The 17,028-nt window shown below is 39.4% G+C and overlaps 1 protein-coding gene across 1 annotated transcript in view; it reads left to right on the top strand.

Moving 5' to 3' along the window:
* Nucleotides 1-17,028, top strand: part of LOC108700933 (cadherin-like protein 26) — a 32,831-nt gene continuing 15,803 nt past the window's right edge. Inside the window, exons 1-3 of the mRNA XM_018234981.2 lie at nucleotides 1-238; nucleotides 7,411-7,491; nucleotides 16,682-16,804. Of these exons, the coding sequence (XP_018090470.1) occupies nucleotides 197-238; nucleotides 7,411-7,491; nucleotides 16,682-16,804 (246 nt within the window). The 5' untranslated portion in view covers nucleotides 1-196. The remainder of the gene's footprint in view (nucleotides 239-7,410; nucleotides 7,492-16,681; nucleotides 16,805-17,028) is intronic.

Below are 17,028 nucleotides of genomic sequence, written 5' to 3'. Positions count from 1 at the left end.
AGGTGGGATGGACAATTCTTTAAAATGACACCTCTCCTACCTGCCCAGGTAGTCTCTTACCTTACTGTACACCGTGCAAGGTGTCATTACAGGACGTTGGGGATGTGTATGTGCATGAAAAGAATCTCAATCCAAGTGCAAGTTTATCTGCTTCTTTTCTATCCCCTTCTCCCTGCCGCTGCCATACAACTTCACCATGAACGGAACAATTAAACTGCAAATCTTCCTGGGAACTTTGGTAAGAAAATATATATTTTTTTATTTTGAATTCCGAAAAAAGTTGAAATATTTCTTAGGATTGCAACATTTTTATTATTATAATTACTGCCTATAGTAATTAGGCAAGTGATCAGGCAAAAAGAACAATAATTTCATAAGGATCAATTGATATGGCAGATTAAACTGAATAAGCAGTTCTTCTGTACCTCCAGAATTGGGGTGTTTTTGGTGCTCAATCTGACCTGACAGTGGTTTGAATTCGCCAGGTCCAGGTTTAAATATGAATATAACAAGACCCACTGGATAAAATCTGGATTTGGATTTTGTTAATTTCAAAAGCTGTATTTGCTAAATAGGGAGGGTATCTCATCTTTGAGGAAGGTTATTGGTCTAACAAATAATTGTTAGTACATACATGCTCTTTAAATTATCACTGCACATTTATATTGTAACAGGTATTTAGCAAACCATATGTATAGGAGTTGCTTATTGTGTGCCCAGAACATTCCTTCTCTGTATATTTGTATTTATACATTTGGGAAGGAGGTGCCATATTGTTTCCCTTAGACCAGTGATCCCCAACCAGTAGCTCGCGAGCAACATGTTGCTCTCCAACCCCTTGGATGTTGCTCTCAGTGTCCTCAAAGCAGAAGCTTATTTTTGAATTCCAGGCTTGGAAGCAAGTTTTAATTGCATAATTACTAAGTATAGTACCAAGTAGAGCCTCTTGTAGGCTGCCAGTCCACATAGGGGCAACCAAAGAGCCAATCACCGCCCTTATTTGGCACCCCAAGGGACTATTTTATGCTTGTGTTGCTCCCCAACTCTTTTTACATTTGAATGTGGCTCACGGGTAAAAAAAGGTTGGGGACCCCTGCCTTAGACAGTACAGTATGGGGGTATAGCTTATTGTGTGCCCAGAACATTCCTTCTCTCTATATTTGTATTTATACATTTAGGAAGGAGGTGCCATATTGTTTCCCTTAGACAGTACAGTATGAGGGTATAGCTTATTGTGTGCCCAGAACATTCCTTCTCTGTATATTTGTATTTATACATATGGGAAGGAGGTGCCATATTGCTTACCTTAGACAGTACAGTATGAGGGTATAGCTTATTGTGTGCCCAGAACATTCCTTCTCTGTATATTTGTATTTATACATATGGGAAGGAGGTGCCATATTCTTTCCCTTAGACAGTACAGTATGAGGGTATAGCTTATTGTGTGCCCAGAACATTCCTTCTCTGTATATTTGTATTTATACATATGGGAGGTATAGTTTCCCTTAAACAGTACAATATGAGGCTATAGCTTATGTGTACCCAGAACATTCCTTCTATGGGAAGGAGGTGCCATATTGTTTCCCTTAGGCAGTACAGTATGAGGGTAAAGAAAATTGTATACCCAAAACGTGCCTTCTCTTTTTATTTGTATTTATAGATGTATTAGTGTTTGTATGTTTCCCAGCCACTTACAGTAGGTTGCAAGCTCTACATGACAGGCACCATTATGCCTTCATTTACTTTAGTTATACTTAGGGGCATATTTATCAAGGGTCGAATTTCGAATTGAAAAAACTTTGAATTTTGAAATTTAAATTCGAAAAGACCAACCGAAATGAAATTGAAGTTTTTTTGGTTGAATAGGTCCGTTTTCGATCGAACAGGTCCTTATTCGGCCGAATTCGAATCGTTCGAATTGAAGGAATAAAGCATTCGATCGATTTTTCAAAGTCCACAAATTGACTCCAAATAGGTTCTAGGAGGTCCCCCATAGGCTAAAACAGCAATTTGGCAGGTTTTAGATGGCGAATATCTGAAGTCGAATTTTTAAAGAGACAGTACCTGAAAAATTTCGTTATTCGAATTTTTACATTTTTTTCAAATTAAATCTGCCCCTTAATCTTTGTAACATAGTAATGATGGGCACAGCACTGGCTAATAAAGATGTAGGGTGGAACAGACCAGGTTTACGCAGTACTTTGCTGCAAAATTTCCTTAATTTGACACTAGAGTGGAGTGTAAAATAAAGCAAATTTTGCAGCAAAGTACTGCGTAAACCTGGTCTGTTCTACCCTACACGTTTATACTGACGATATCGTACCTTGGACGAGGTACAGTAGCAGAACCATAGGGTTAATAATCTACGGGAAAGACACCACATCCAGTGGAAACAAAGTGGCTGCCTTATAAACACATAGGGGCAAATTTACTTAAGGTCGTATATCGAGGGTTAATTAACCCTCGATATTCGTCTGTCGAAGCTAAATCCTTCAACTTCGAATATCGAAGTCAAGGATTTAGCGCTATTCGTTCGATCGAACGAAAAACGATTCATTTGATTCGAAAGGATTTCAATCCATCAATCGAACGATTTTTCTTCGACCAAAAAATACTTGGAAAGCCTATGGGGACCTTCCCCATAGGCTAACATTGACTTCAGTAGCTTTTAGGTGGCGAACTAGGGGGGTCGAAGTTTTTTCGTAAAGAGACAGTACTTCGACTATCGAATGGTTGAATAGTCAAACAATTTTTAGTTCGAATCATTCGATGCGAAGTCATAGTCGAAGTTCGAAGTAGCCCATTCGATGGTCGAAGTAGACAAAAAAACCATTCGAAATTCAACGTTTTTTTCCTCTATTCCTTCACTCGAGCTAAGTAAATGTGCCCCATACTGTACATACATTATATGTAATACCCAGGGTAGTTAGAAGGGGGCACAGGGAGTACAATTTTACTTGGAAGCCAAGCTCAATGCTTAGTACTGACACCTTCTCACCAGCCCCTATAGATTTATGGTGTCCAGGTACAGAATGTGAGCTTGAATTCCTAAAATACCATATTTCATGACTTTCTCCCTCTCCAAAGGCATAGTAACCTCATCCCCAGGTTTTACAGGAACCAATTAAAGGACCAGGAATCCAAAACTTGAAATCCTATCCCCACTAAACAATTAAACTGCAATAACAGAAAAAGCCATTATATAAAGCACTGGTAAGAAACTACAAATCCCACAATCCCCCAACAAACTAAGAGCTTTCTTCAATTGGATTCTCTGGGGTAACACAGTGGGTATCATTTGTTTCAGTTCCCCAGACACAAATATGCAGAAGTGACTTTGACCTTGAATGGCAATATGTCAATGTCATTTCTAGGTTAGGAATAATGACCCCTAGCCCAGTGCTCAGTGGTGTAACAAAGAAAGTAGACTGAGGAGTATTCAGGTTCAGGCATGTAATAAACATCGGAGTGTTTGGCTTCACCCGTAGGTCATTGCTGCAGCCCTGTTTGTTCTTGTCTCTCTGTGTTTCTAGTAGAAAATACCCCAGGGCAAATACAGAGATCTCAGCCAGGTCACACCAGTGGTTCTGTCTGTTCTACTGTAACTGTATATTATATAGTAACATATATATCCTTATCTTTCCCCCCACTCCAATAACTGCCACAGTGTAACCCCCATATCATATATGCACATAATGTAACTGTATAATATATAGGCACAGATATACCCCCATCTTTCCCCCAACCACTGTCACAGTGTAACCCCCATATCATATATGCACATTATGTAACTGTATAATATATAGGCACAGATATACCCCCATCTTTCCTCCAACTACTGTCACAGTGTAACCCCCATATCATATATGCACATAATGTAACTGTATAATATATAGGCACAGATATACCCCCATCTTTCCTCCAACCACTGTCACAGTGTAACCCCCATATCATATATGCACATAATGTAACTGTATAATATATAGGCACAGATATACCCCCATCTTTCCTCCAACCACTGTCACAGTGTAACCCCCATATCGTATATGCACATAATGTAACTGTATAATATATAGACACAGATATACCCCCATCTTTCCCCCAACCACTGTCACAGTGTAACCCCCATATCATATATGCACATAATGTAACTGTATAATATATAGGCACAGATACACCCCCATATTTCCTCCAACCACTGTCACAGTGTAACCCCCATATCATATATGCACATAATGTAACTGTATAATATATAGGCACAGATATACCCCATCTTTCCTCCAACCACTGTCACAGTGTAACCCCCATATCATATATGCACATAATGTAACTGTATAATATATAGGCACAGATATACCCCCCATCTTTCCCCCAACCACTGTCACAGTGTAACCCCCATATCATATATGCACATAATGTAACTGTATAATATATAGGCACAGATATACCCCCATCTTTACCCCAACCGCTGTCACAGTGTAACCCCCATATCATATATGCACATAATGTAACTGTATAATATAAAGGCACAGATATACCCCCATCTTTCCCCCAACCACTGAAACAGTGTGACCCCCATATCATATATGCACATAATGTAACTGTATAATATATAGGCACAGATATACCCCCATCTTTCCCCAACCACTGTCACAGTGTAACCCCCATATCATATATGCACATAATGTAACTGTATAATATATAGCACAGATATACCCCCATCTTTCCTCCAACCACTGTCACAGTGTAACCCCAATATCATACAGTATATGCACATAATGTAACTGTATAATATATAGCACAGATATACCCCCATCTTTCCTCCAACCAATGTCACAGTGTAACCGCCATATCATATATGCACATAATGTAACTGTATAATATATAGGCACAGATATACCCCCATCTTTCCTCCAACCACTGTCACAGTGTAACCCCCATATCATATATGCACATAATGTAACTGTATAATATATAGGCACAGATATAACCATCTTTCCTCCAACCACTGTCACAGTGTAACCCCATATCATATATGCACATAATGTAACTGTATAATATATAGGCACAGATATACCCCCATCTTTCCTCCAACCACTGTCACAGTGTAACCCCCATATCATATATGCACATAATGTAACTGTATAATATATAGGCACAGATATAACCATCTTTCCTCCAACCACTGTCACAGTGTAACCCCATATCATATATGCACATAATGTAACTGTATAATATATAGGCACAGATATACCCCCATCTTTACCCCAACCGCTGTCACAGTGTAACCCCCATATCATATATGCACATAATGTAACTGTATAATAAGTAGGCACAGATATACCCCCATATTTCCACCAGCCCCAACCAATGTCCCCAGTGGAGTAACTATTGCAGGTTTCAGTGTTTCATCTGCTGATATAACATTGTGGGCAGTTATGGTGCATTGGCAGTTGAAATAGTGGTGGAGAAGTGGTGCTGCAGCTGGGGGCTGGCTATAGATGGAAAGATACCTCTGGATTTGGGGGATGTTCAGAGACAATAATACAATGTAATAATGTCATTTTGTCTTCTGCTGGATTGTAATTTGTTGACCCCTGATTATTCCTCCCAAAGTGCAGTTCTCACCTTCTTCTAGAACAAGACAATCCCTTACTGGGAAAAATGCTCTGTCTACAAAAACCCATTTTACAACAATATCTACCATTTGCTTCCTTTTTTTCCTCCTTTGGTAGTGAACCAATGGAAAGAGAGTTATAACAGGACAACACTGTTGCTAATTTCTAAATTAAACTGACCCGATTGTCCAAACATTTTACTTATCCTTTCCCTTAATTAATTTGGTTACTCTTGTTTGTTTTTTTTGTTCTGATGAAGGACCCCCTAATGTATAAATGTAGTATGACCAGTGATTGATACGTAATCATGTTTGCATCCCTTGAAGTAAAGCCTCTTCTTATGTATAACATTTTTTTTGTTAGCCTTTGCGGCAGCATCCTAGCGCTGAACTCTAGGTGATTTGCTGTTATTTGCAAAAGCTTCATCATTTCTGATTTGCAATATAATATTTCTCTGCCAAGTGAAATTTGCTTTCCTGAAGGCCTAAGAAAAGGGGTCCCCAACCTTGTTTTTATTTTTTGCCCATGAGCCACATTCAAATATAAACAGAGTTGGGGAACAACACAAGCATGAAAATCTTTCCCAGGGTTGCCAAGTAAGGGTGTTGGTAGCCCCTATATGGACTTGCAGCCTACAGGAGGTGCTGCTTGGAAGTCACCCTGTTCTTTATGCAACCAAAACTTGCCTCCAAGCATGCAATCCCAAAATAGGCACCTGCTTTGAGGCCATTGGGAGCAACATCCAAGGAGTAAGAATAAATAATATAACCTCAACAGCTCTAACTTAATACAGGTTACTAATTATCCCATAAACTAAATCTAAACTGTCTCACTCAACTGGTTCTTCAACCAATTCACATTATGATGTACTGAAGCCAAGAACTTGCCTATATCAATGTCCTAAACCACTGGTTTAAAGCCAACCAGTTTTATAAAATTCCTTGGCCATTATTTTGGCTCCATACATATTAAAGTGCTCTGTTTGATAATGATCTACACTTATTAAAATTGTCAATGAACAAGAATCCTTCTGAATATATTTACTTTGACATGTTCATGTCTTAAGTGTCGATGGAATGAGACTAGTCCACTTCTTTTTTTTTTTGTCTATAGAAGATCCAAATATACGGTTTCTTTAATCCACACCCCTGGAATTATTTCTCCCGTTTCATTGTGGTTTGTGTTTCCTATTCCCTGTTATTCATACACATTACTGTCAGTTAACTTCAAAGCAAGACAACAGTTTTATTGACCATCTATAATTCAATTTCCTCTATATTTGTTTTGGTTTAAGAGGACTCCACCCACATATTTCCTCTTCAAAGCAACTCCAGGCTGATTTTAACCACATTAATGCTCCATAAGTTCAACAAATTTGCTTCAAATTGAAACAAAAAATACCTTTGATTTGTTTGAATTTGCAAAGATTAGGGGGTTGAGGCGCAAAGTGCAAAAAACAGAGCATCTTGTCTTGCTTGAAGGTTATCTCTGGTCCAGCTCCTGAAACCACCTATCTCTGGAGGCCTCACTGGCACAAGCAGCATGGCATTCAGGAACCTATGCATCAAGGTTTGCAAAACATGGCCATCTCCTTGTTTAGGTTGCCCTTGCACATCATTGAAATAGGAAGGGACTCTGGAGGTGGGAGGTGATTTGGAGTATATATTTAATACCTGGTCACCTTGTTGGTAGATACCTTCTGCCTAGGTGGGAACTAAGTTTTGTTGAATGCTTATGCTCTTTATCACCTAAATAGCTATATTTATTAATTAATATAATTTTATCTTTCCAGATCTTCATCACTGGATCATCCCTTCAGGATCAGCCATCTTCTCCCCTAGTCAAAGTAAACGTTTGGAGCACAGGAGCAAAGGTACAGCTTGAAATTCACAACTTGTGTAGGAAAAATAGAAGAAATTCAAAAAGCAGGACATATGGTGTCTACTAACTTAAATCTAGATGTGTATCCAGTATTTGTTATTCCCGGAATATTAGTATGAAAATTGGTCTCACGCTGAGCTCTAAGAATTTTTTTTAGGTATCCATCGACATTAGGTTAAATAACATCTGGTTCTGTAATAAAAGGAATATATTTGCATGTGGGAAGGCAAGCTAACCACTGAATAAACAGATCTTCACATATAACTGAGTATAAGAATTAGCAGACAATGTTTTAGAAATAATTAGTTGCCTTTGAATGGCACCGCCGGGGTATCCGTCCCTGCTGGGAGGTTGATGGGTCGTTGAAGAGCAGCTTGTCTCATGTACATTGACTGTGCAGTGGTCGACTTCTATAATCAGATTAGGGATAATATATGTCGCAGCTGCTTGTTTAGAAGAAGATCCCTGCCAGTTTGTCCATTCTCCATTTCTTTTCTTTGAAATATTCTTTCTTTTAGAGTTTTAAAGAGAAGGAACCCAACAGAGGAGTAAATAATCTCCTAGGTGATCTGTGTTTTTCTCTATTAGGAAACAATATGAAAGCTGATTTCACTTCATCACTCAACTCAACTAGACTGAGATTCGTGATGTGACCAATCAATCACAGAAGCACTGAATGTTCCTTTCTATAAATAAGGTTTAACGTCCACTTAGTTCCATAAAAATGACCTTTAGTGTGGGGGTGGAATTAGTCATGCTCACAGAACATTCCTTCTGTTTATCTGTAGTTTTGCACTTTGTTACGGGATTGCACATTGTTTCCCTTAGACAGTACAGTATGAGGTAATCCTTCTTTGTATATTTGTATTTATAAATATTGGCGGTAGGTGCCATGTTGTTTCCCTTAGACAGTACAGTATGGGGGTATAGTTTATTGTGTGCCCAGAACATTCCTTCTCTGTATATTTGTATTTATACATATGGGAAGGAGGTGCCATGTTGTTTCCCTTAGACAGTACAGTATGGGGGTATAGCTTATTGTGTGCCCAGAACATTCCTTCTCTGTATATTTGTATTTATACATATGGGAAGGAGGTGCCATATTGTTTCCCTTAGACAGTATGAGGGTATAGCTTATTATGTGCCCAGAACATTCCTTCTCTGTATATTTGTATTTATACATATGGGAAGGAGGTCCCATATTGTTTCCCTTAGACAGTATGAGGGTATAGCTTATTGTGTGTCCAGAACATTCCTTCTCTGTATATTTGTACTTATACATATGGGAAAGAGGTGCCATATTGATTCCCTTAGACAGTATGAGGGTATAGCTTATTGTGTGCCCAGAACATTCCTTCTCTGTATATTTGTATTTATACATATGGGAAGGAGGTGCCATATTGTTTCCCTTAGACAGTACAGTATGAGGGTATAGCTTATTGTGTGTCCAGAACATTCCTTCTCTGTATATTTGTATTTATACATATGGGAAGGAGGTGCCATATTGATTCCCTTAGACAGTACAGTATGAGGGTATAGCTTATTGTATGCCCAGAACATTCCTTCTCTGTATATTTGTATTTATACATATGGGAAGGAGGTGCCATATTTATTCCCTTAGAAATTACAGTATGAGGGTATAGCTTATTGTGTGCCCAGAACATTCCTTCTCTGTATATTTGTATTTATACATATGGGAAGGAGGTGCCATATTGTTTCCCTTAGACAGTACAGTATGAGGGTATAGCTTATTGTGTGCCCAGAACATTCCTTCTCTGTATATTTGTATTTATACATATGGGAAGGAGTTGCCATATTGATTCCCTTAGACAGTACAGTATGAGGGTATAGCTTATTGTATGCCCAGAACATTCCTTCTCTGTATATTTGTATTTATACATATGGGAAGGAGGTGCCATATTTATTCCCTTAGAAATTACAGTATGAGGGTATAGCTTATTGTGTGCCCAGAACATTCCTTCTCTGTATATTTGTATTTATACATATGGGAAGGAGGTGCCATATTGTTTCCCTTAGACAGTACAGTATGAGGGTATAGCTTATTGTATGCCCAGAACATTCCTTCTCTGTATATTTGTATTTATACATATGGGAAGGAGGTGCCATATTGATTCCCTTAGACAGTACAGTATGAGGGTATAGCTTATTGTGTGCCCAGAACATTCCTTCTCTGTATATTTGTATTTATACATATGGGAAGGAGGTGCCATATTGTTTCCCTTAGACAGTACAGTATGAGGGTATAGCTTATTATGTGCCCAGAACATTCCTTCTCTGTATATTTGTATTTATACATATGGGAGCAGGTGCCATACTCTGTCCCTTAAAACAAGAATATAATTAAATAGAAACTCATGGAGAACAGAAAGTTAAAAACAGAAAAATGAACATAGTTGCGTGTCACACCAAAGCTGCGTGATATTAAACCTCTGAAGGGTTCCTGTAGAGCATTTATGATATTCTTTTCGGAAACGTTAAATGGATGGCTGTGTCAGTTTTTCACTTACTACGGATGTTACCTCTTAAAGTCTCATGCGGTCGCTCATTACAAACCAATCTCTCAAAAGTCTCAAAAGTGTCTTGTTTTTTCCTGCACACAAAAAAAAAAACTTCATTTCCAAACATTTCATTAATGGAGGTGTCAGAAGTGATTTGTTTTTAATGCGAGTGCAAATTGACAGAATAAGCTTTTCAATCAGACTCATTTTTTTTCCTCCAAAATTTAGAGACAGAACATATGCAGAAGGGGGTGGTGGGGAATATTCTAACACTTGTTTTGTCAAAAAAAAGATCCATGCAGTCTGCTCAGATTCAATTAAGGGTGGAATGAGGCAGACTGCGAGTGACAGCTATTTACTGCACGGCTGCCTGTTCTCCGCAACTTATGTCAATTCCGTTACTCTAAAGTAATGTTCTAATTAATCTTTATTAGTCGGTGAAGGAGCAGAAATCTTTCCCTTTTTTTTTTTTTTTAGATATTGAACTCCGATGTTCAATAACGATTTTCTATATATTTAGTTTTTATTATTTGGACGAGTTGTAATGAGTTATTAGAAGGCACGGCTGTCACCCAGGATTAGTAAATGAGATTAAGACTAAAAAAAGATTATTTCAGTTATATCAGGTTTTAACCACTTTTGTACTTGTATATTTCTTGTTACAAATGGGCCGATCAGCTTTCTAACAGTCATGTGATTCGAGCTTTTGTTGCTAATGGACCTAACTACTGTCTTAGTCATGTCACTGTAGCTCAGTGATCCCTAGCCAGTAGCTCGTGAGCAACATGTTGGTCTCCAAGCCTTTGGATGTTGCTCTCAGTGTCCTCAAAGCAGGGGCTTATTTTTGAATTCAAGGCTTGGAGGCAAGTTTTAATTGCATAAAAACTAGTATAGTATAAAGCATGAAGTATAGTGCCAAGCAGAGCCTCCTGTAGGCAGCCAGTCCACATAGGGGCTACCAAATAGCCAATCACATCCCTTATTTGTCACCCCAAGGGGCTTTTTCATGCTTGTGTTGCTCCCCAACTCTTTTTACATTTGAGTGTGGCTCACAGGTATCAAAAGGTTGGGGACCCCTGCTCTAGCTGATACATCATCTTACAAATGGTCCTGCCCATTTTCTTAAACTGGCCATACACAGTCCGATAAAAGTTGCCGACAGATAAAGTCGGCAGCTTATTGGCCTGTGTGTGGGGCCCACCGACTGGCTTCCCACGATCAAAAGTCGGGCAGATGTTGATTGGGCAGGGTTAAAATCCCTCCCTATCTTGTTGCTAATGGACCTATATACTGGCTTAAGGTGGCCATACACGGGCCGATAAAAGCTGCCGACAGACCATGTCGGCAGCTTATTGGCCCATGTATGGGGCCCCCCGACGGGCTTCACCGATCGAGATCTGGCTAAAAGTCGGCCAGATCTCGATCGGATGGGACAAAAAATCCCATCGGATTGCGGCCGCATCTATTCGTTGATGCGGTCCCGCGATCCGACCGCCCGTTAGGCATCGTTAGGATCCGATCGTTGGGCCCTAGGGCCCACGATCGGATTAGCCCGATATTGCCCACCTCAAGGTGGGCATATCGGAGGGAGATCCGCTTGTTTGGCGACATTGCCAAACGAGCGGATCTCTCAGTGTATGGGCACTTTTAGTCTTGTGATTCTATCTGATATATCATGTTACAAATGGGCCTGTCTACTTTCTTACAGTCATGTGATTCTAGCTGATATATCATGATACTAAAGGACCTGTCTATTTTCTTACAGTCATAGTTACATAGTTAAATCAAGTTAAAAAAAGACCAAAGTCCATCAAGTTCAACCCCTCATACTGACTCCTCCATACACTCACAAACTAAGTATATACCAATATCTATATTAATGGGCAGATTTACCTAGGGTCGAATATCGAGGGTTAATTAACGGGTTAATTAACTAAAAAGAGTCCCCATCTACTAGCCTCCATTGGCCCTCAACCCACATAGCTCTCTACTTAAAAAAAGTGTTGCAGAAATTCTCTCGTGGGTGCCACCTTCGGTATCTTCAGATACGTTCCCTAATGGACCGCTGACACTAAGCTTCTTTGCACAATTTGGTATTATCAGCCAAAATAGAAACAGTACTTTCAATGCCCACCTCCAGGTTATTAATAAACAAATTAAAAAGGCCCAAGGACAGACGCCTGCAGTACTCCACTAACAACACTGGTCCAATTAGAAAATGTTTCTATTTACCACCACTCTTTGTAGTCTATCCTTTAGCCAGTTCTCTGTCCAAGTGCAAATACTATGATTCAGGCCAACTTTCCTTAATTTAACCAGTAACCTTCTGTGTGGCATTGTATCAAATGCTTTAGCAAAGTCTAAGTAAATCACATCCACTGCCATCTGAGTCGAGGTCCCTGCTTACCTTCTCATAAAAAGAAATTAAATTAGTCGGGAAAGATCTATTATGCATAAGACCATGCTAGCACAAACTCATAATACCCCTTCGCAAAGCTTTCCTACCACTGACATCAGACTAACCGGCCTATGGTTTGGAAACTAAGAACGGTATCCCTTTTTGAACGGAGGGGTGCTGCCGCCTTTTTTTGAATAGCAACACTACATGTCATGCCAATCTAGCCTATGTACCATGTTATTAATAGGTAGGGATGCACTGAATCCAGGATTCGGTTCAGGATTCGGCCAGGACTCTGCCTTTTTCAGCAGGATTTCGGATTCGGCTGAATCTTTCTGCCAGGCCGAACCAAATCCTAATTTGCATATGCAAATTAGGGACAGGAGGGGAATCGCGTGACTTTTTGTCACAAAACAAGGAAGTAAAAAATATTTCCCCCTTCCCCCCCTAATTTGCATAAGCAAATTATGGATTCAGATTCGGTTCGGTATGGATTCAGGGGTTCGGCCGAATCCAAAATAGTGCATTCGGTGCATCCCTATTAATAGGCCTATGTACTTTCTAAGTTATGTGATTCTAGCTTGTATATCGTGTTATTGATGGGCCTGTCTATTCTCTTGCAGCTACTCTATTCCAGTAATGAGATTCTAGCTCTTATAGAATGCAGTCCATTAATATCAAAATATATGAACTACATGACAGTTAAGACCATAAATAGCAAATGGGCCTATCTACTCTCTTACAGTTATGCTATTTTAGCTCATATATATTTGCAGGGGGGGGTGCTCTTTTGCTTTACTCCGTCCAGCTGGTGAAGCATTTAGACTGAAGGAAGGAGGGTTTTATTATCAGCATATGATGGGTTCTCTAGTTTTTTCTTTTTAATATATATTAATAATATTTAGTTTGTGCATTTGTACCATGGCCCTCCTCCAAACCTTAGAACTCTGAAGTGGCCTTGTAGCTCCAGAGGTTTTCCGTGCTATGGAGATGCATGACATAGAAAACATGCCCCATATAGGGACAAATGTAACCCAGAGACCCCTTTGTCCATAACTAGTTTAACAAAGGCCTATCTTCTCTAGTAGTGTTATAATAGCTCATGTATCCTGTTACAAATGGACCTGCCTGCTCTCTTACAGTCATGTGATTCTAGCTGATATAGAGAGTAGTCATGCACTTATCTTACTTAAGATATTTGATCTTGAATTACTTAATCGTACTAAAGTAGATATGCCCATTGGCAACCAGATACTAGTTACAAATGGGCCTGTCTACTCTCTTCCAGTCATGTGATTGTATTGCATATGTCTTGTTACTAATAAAACTATCTGCTTTCTTCCAATCATGTGATTCTAGCACCCATACTAATGGACCTTTCTAATCTCTTGCCTCATGATTCTTGCTCCTAAATATTACAACTACTGGGCCTATCTACTCTCTTCCAGTCATGTGTTTCTATCGCATATGTCTTGTTACTAATAAAGCTACTGTACCTGCTTTCTACCAATCATGTGATTCTAGCGCCCATACTAATAGATCTTTCTACTCTCTTGCCTCGCGATTCTTGCTCCTATATCTTACAACTACTGGGCCTATCTACTCTCTTCCAGTAGCATTTCTATCGCATATGTCTTGTTACTAATAAAACTATCTGCTTTCTTCCAATCATGTGATTCTAGCACCCATACTAATGGATCTTTCTTGCCTCGTGATTCTTGCTCCTATAACGTACAACTAATGGGCCTATCAACTCTTTCAGTCATGTGTTTCTATCGCATACGTCTTGTTACTAATAAACTATCTGCTTTCTACCAACCATGTGATTCTAGTGCTCCTATTAATGGGCCTTTCTAATCTCTTCCAGTTCCATACCTTGTTACTAAAGGAGCTAAATTCTTCTAGTTGTAAACTTGTAATTCTATCTCATAGATCTTGTGAATAATGGGCCTGTCTACTTCTTTCCAGCCGTGATTCTAGCTCAGACTCCAAGCAGAAAGAGCCAGTGTCAGAAGCCTGATCGTTCTGTTACACTAGGAATTAGATAGATTAGTAAATAAAAACAGAAAAACAAAAGGAATGGAAGATAATACAGATCACTGTAGTGTGTATGTGAAATTAAATGAGATGAATAAAGGAAAAACTATTCCTTAGCAATCTCTATTACCCTCTCCTATCTTCCCAGGCTGCGGGGATGTAAATAAATAATTAGTGATTTAACTGAGGACTACAGGTCATGCCTATCCAGACAGCTAGAATATACAGGCAGCTGAATATAATGACTATTGTATTTAACACAAATCTAATGAACAGAACATTACACATTTTTTGGGGAGTAAATATTTTTCGATAATAACAGTTCTTTTTGTAACTGCATCTGGTTGCTAGGTTAATTTCAAATTAGTATCTTGAAATCTTAATGTTGTCTATTTTTTGTAATAAAATCCTAGTCGGCATCTTACTTGGAGCATTGCTGACTTTTCAGTTGATTAATGTCATTTCTGGGTATGTAAGAGTCAATATTGAATGGTGGCAAACGTAAGAAATGCAGATGAACTTGTCCATCAGGTTCAATCCCCCCCTAAAGTCATCTCTCGCTAACTTTATTGACTGGAACCTGACAGTTCCTTAAACTGAGCAACTACCCCATATTATTCATGCAGGGAAGCTGCCAAAACTAAACCATATTTCTTCCTGGCCGTAGGCACATGGATGTTAGTTCTAATCGAATGCTTCTTTGTGGGTGCAATGACTTTGGTGGTAGTGAGGCTTTATAAGCAGACTTTCCATGACTCGCAACTTTAACCATAGTTTTGTTATTCCCCACTGGTACTACAGGTGTTGCTGTACTATTATTCCACTGCTACTACAGGTGTTGCTGTGCTATTATCCCACTGCTACTATATGCAGTCCAGCAACAAAGTGATAGTGGGAGCACTTACCGGCTCAAGCTTCTGCGTGCTGCAATGCCCAGAGCGATATCCCAAATGGCAATCCAGGGCAAAATCAATGTAGAGGAACGGAGTACCGCAGAGCCAGAATAATATGTTAAAAAAAGTCAAAATGTATTATAAATCCATTAAAAATTACAGCAGCATCTCTCCTGTGGGGCTGCCCGCTTAACGTGTTTCGTGACTCACTGCCACTTCATCAGAAGCAGCTACTATAGGTGCTGCTGTACTATTATACCACTGATACCAGACAATGCTGTGCTATTATCCCACTGCTACTATAGGTGCTGCTGTGCCATTATTCCACTGCTACTATAGGTGCTGCTGTGCTATTATCCCACTGCTACTATAGGAGCTGCTGTGCATTTATATCACTGCTAATATACAGTAGGTCCTGCAAACTTTTTCCAAAGTGTGAAGGAAAAGAAATTGTGCAACATTATCTCCTGCCCAGGAAATTTCGGGTCTTGTTAGCAGCCATTTTTGACAGCTTTTGGAGTGACTGTAATCCCATCTCCATCAGTAGAGTAGTGGTAGAATGCCTCATATTGTCTTTAATGATTACTTTGCCTTTAAGATGCATTGTTATTATTCAGGATTCCAACACCTGAAATGCTTCAAGGCACTGTAAACATGGTGTTTCTGTGAGTTACTAAGAAAGCTGGTAGAGGTAAATAAATCAGGTGTCCTGACTGGTAGGAGTAGCAAAAGCATGCACAGAGCTGTCTACAGGGGGTTAAATAAGGGCAACATTCTTGAGTTGTGAAAGTGCGACCTGTAAAGCAGTAATAAGTAAAATATTGTGGAAAATAGATGTAGTAGGATGAAATGGGGGTAACATGGAAGCAGTGGGACACGTTGGAGACGCTAGGGCAAGAGGGAGACAGTAGAGCAAGATGGAGACAGTAGAGCAAGATGGAGACAGTAGAGCAAGACGGAGAAAGTAGGACAGGATAGTGACAGTGGGGCAAGATGGAGACAGTAGGGGACGATATGGAGACAGAAGGGCAAGATGGAGACAGTAGAGTGAGATGGAGACAGTAGGGCAATTTGGAGAAAGTAGAGTAATATGGAGACAGTAGGGCAAGATGGAGACAGTAGGGCAAGATGGGGACAGTAGGCGAAACATTAATAGTAACACTTGGGTGCAGTTTTATAAAAGTAGGAAATCAGAGCGCACCATTCCTATGTGATTTTTAGAGGCATAATTATCAATAGACAGAATTTTATTGTTGTTGTGAGTACTAATCTCAATACTTTGATAATCTGCCATAGATATTATTATATCAATATTGCAAACTTGCTAACACACAGGATTCTTATCGGTATCATCATGTGAAGAGAAGGGCATCTAGCCGCCAGAAACGAGCCTGGATTGTAGATGCTTTTGAGATACAGGAGGAGCTGCCTGGTCCCTACCCAAAACTTATCGGAACTGTAAGTTCTAGTGAATTACTCTTTTACTTTGTACCCCCTTATCTATAAAACAATAGACAAAAAGTATGTTCAGCACTCCTGTTGCACAAGGGAGTATACTGTCCCTTTAAAGTCCTTTCAAAGCTCTGACTTGTAACCTCCATCCAATCAAAGCTGAGGGTAATAGATACTTATACAAAATTATTCAGCTGAAGAAAGCAACATGAAAGCTCCTACTCATAGAA

Source organism: Xenopus laevis, chromosome 9_10L (genome assembly GCF_017654675.1).
Source record: "Xenopus laevis strain J_2021 chromosome 9_10L, Xenopus_laevis_v10.1, whole genome shotgun sequence".
Classification (NCBI taxonomy): Eukaryota; Metazoa; Chordata; class Amphibia; order Anura; family Pipidae; genus Xenopus; species Xenopus laevis.
The sequence above is the reverse complement of the archived record's forward strand: the minus strand, read 5'-3'. Positions and strand labels throughout refer to the sequence as shown.